Genomic DNA, 2,670 nt, shown 5'->3' with positions numbered 1-2,670 from the left:
ATGGCATTTCTATGTTAATATGTTTTTATTACAGAGCCTCAAAAAGGAAAATATACCCTGCATTTATCACCTGCAACAGTTTCTACGATTTTCTTTTCAATCTGTACACGCGTTCCCTATATGCTTCCGTATCCGGTCAGCTGTAATGGATGCTGTATGCCGAGCTTGCGAACTGCGAACTTGTGAACTGTGAACTTGTGTGACTCCCGGTTCATCCTCTTTGTTCGGGTCATTGGGTTGGTGTTGGAATTGGTCGCCATATTCTGAACGTTTCACCTATCGTTGCGGTGCACTGTTCTTGATCTGCTGCGGTGCGACGAACCGCAACGGCAGTCACTCGCCTCAGCGAAATTCTGTCTGCTGCATCTCAAAGGAGCATGGGGACCTGATGATACCTTCAACTAAAGAAACCAAGTGTGCTCCTGACGGAAAAGTAGTTTCAACAAGGTTAGCAGATTTATTTTTCAGTTCCAAGTACGTACTGAAAAGCATGCAAGTGCAGTCGATCATTCTCGTAGCTGTTGTGTAACGCGTATGCTTTATCCCACAGAACGCGATTTTCTTTCGGACAGATTCTTGTTTGTCCGCACGCGAGAGGGCGATAGTGCCACGTACCCTGTGCGCCGAGGCGTTCCGCAGGGCAGTGTTCTGAGCCCCCTCTTGTTCAATGTCATCATGGCACACCTGCCCCTTCAACTGCCTAACCATACCCACATCACCATATATGCGGATGATATTTGCATATGGACTTCTGCTGTGCGGCGGGATACCATACAACGCCGCTTGCAATCTGCTCTAGACGCTACTGTGTCATATCTCGCTGATCGAGGGCTATCTGTATCGCCAACCAAAACCGTGGCTATGGCATTCACGCGGCGCTCATTCTGCAGCTACCCCCTCTTCTTGACAGGATCAAGACTGCCGTTTGTTGCCTGGTATAAGTACCTTGGTGTCATCATTGATCGGGGTCTGACATGGTCTCGACAGATTACTGCCCTCGGTGCCACCACAGGCTCTTATGTTAACGTGCTGCGCCGCCTCTGTGGGTCCTCTTGGGGTCCTTCTTGCACCGACCTCCTCCAAGTACACAACTCTCTTATAATGGGCACTTTACGCTACTGCTTGCCTGTGTTGCACGGTATTTCCCCATTCAAGGAACGGCAACTACTTAATCTTCAAGCTCGTAGCCTGCGCACTTGCTTGGGAGTTCCGAAGACTACGGAAACCTTCTCTGCTATCGCCGAGGCGCGGGTTCCTTCCGTGCTTATCATCCGGGACACGGCAACCCTCCAAACTTACACACGCTGTCTTGTACGCCACCCATGTCACCATCTTCGGGATGTTACGCAGCATTGCCCTGCTTCTGCGTACGGCCAAGCTGTTCTGCGACTACAGGGACAAATCCCACCATCGCATACCTCGGTCTCCTATACAGAGCCGCTGTGGACCTTAAGTCCGCCCCCAGTGCACACATCTGTTCCTGGTCTCCCGAAAAAGAGCCATGTCCCAGCTGTTGTGGCATGCCAACTAACGCTGCAACATCTCTACTCCCTGAACTCAAATCGAATGGAGATTTACACTGACGGCTCGGTGGCATCCGATGGGTCATCATCTGCATTTTACATTCCTGAGGAAGCATACGAACGCGGTTTCAAGCTGCTGCCCACGCTTTCATCAACCGAAGCAGAAGCCGTTGCTATCTTATCTGCTCTGCGGTACATCTCTTCGTCGACACCAAGAGCGTGGACTATCCTTTCGGATAGTAAGTCAGCCTTGGAGGCCGTGGCATCGTATTCGCCCAAGGTTATCAATGACATCTATACGGAGATCATTTGCCTGCACGCCAAACTATCGTCTCTAGGTCACAGTGTGTGGTTCCAGTGGATTCCGGGCCACGTTGGTATCTTGGGGAATGCCATCGCCGATTCTGCGGCCAGGTCTGCTCGTGCTGCTGGGCCTGTCACTTCTGTCCAACTTACCCAGTCTGCCTGTCAGCTAGCCATTCGCCGATACTGCGGAAATAGCTCTCAGGCCTTCTTTCAAGACGCTGCCAGGACCAACCCTTTTCTGCACTCGAGTGACCCTACGATGACCCACACACTGGTAGGCCGCTACCCCAGGGAGGAAGAGTCCCTGCTTCATAGGCTGCGATTGAATGTGGCGCGGACTCCACTGCTCCTCTTTAAGATGGGCCACCTTTCGTCGCCCAACTGCCCCACCTGTCATGTTGAAGGAGACATCCCGCACTTACTCCTCTACTGCACTCGTTACCACCAACATCGTCTCCTCCTACGGTCGCGCATCGCTCGCCTGACGGTTTCGGACTTATCTCCAGCTACGCTGCTCGGCCCCACACAATACAGTCAGGTGACAAAAGCACTTCCCCAGTTTCTGCGGTCCTGTGGCCTTCTGAGTGAACTGTGACCAGTCTCGTGTTTGTTTTCCTCTTTGTTCTTTTGTTTTTCTTTTTGTTTATTTGTTTTTCTTTTTCTTTGTTTTTCTTTTTGTTTGCCTTTATTTTCCCCCTTTTTTCCTGGGAATAGCAAGCCGCCATACCGGTGGCTAACCTTTCCCTCTTATTTTTTTATATATAATAAACATATCCCCCCCCCCCCCCACACACACACAGAACCCTCCACCTTTTCAACCAAGTTATCTTTATGAGATCCT

General features: G+C 50.8%; 1 protein-coding gene across 1 annotated transcript; it reads left to right on the top strand.

Moving 5' to 3' along the window:
• The first annotated feature begins 861 nt into the window (after nucleotides 1–861).
• LOC135367478 (uncharacterized) lies at nucleotides 862–2,424 on the top strand. The gene has a single exon (XM_064600784.1). It carries the CDS (start codon nucleotides 862–864, stop codon nucleotides 2,422–2,424), a length of 1,563 nt encoding a protein of 520 aa, XP_064456854.1.
• Nucleotides 2,425–2,670: the final 246 nt, after the last annotated feature.

The sequence above is a fragment of the Ornithodoros turicata genome, chromosome 8 (assembly GCF_037126465.1).
Source record: "Ornithodoros turicata isolate Travis chromosome 8, ASM3712646v1, whole genome shotgun sequence".
Classification (NCBI taxonomy): domain Eukaryota; kingdom Metazoa; phylum Arthropoda; class Arachnida; order Ixodida; family Argasidae; genus Ornithodoros; species Ornithodoros turicata.
This window is presented reverse-complemented; position numbering and strand designations above follow the sequence as displayed.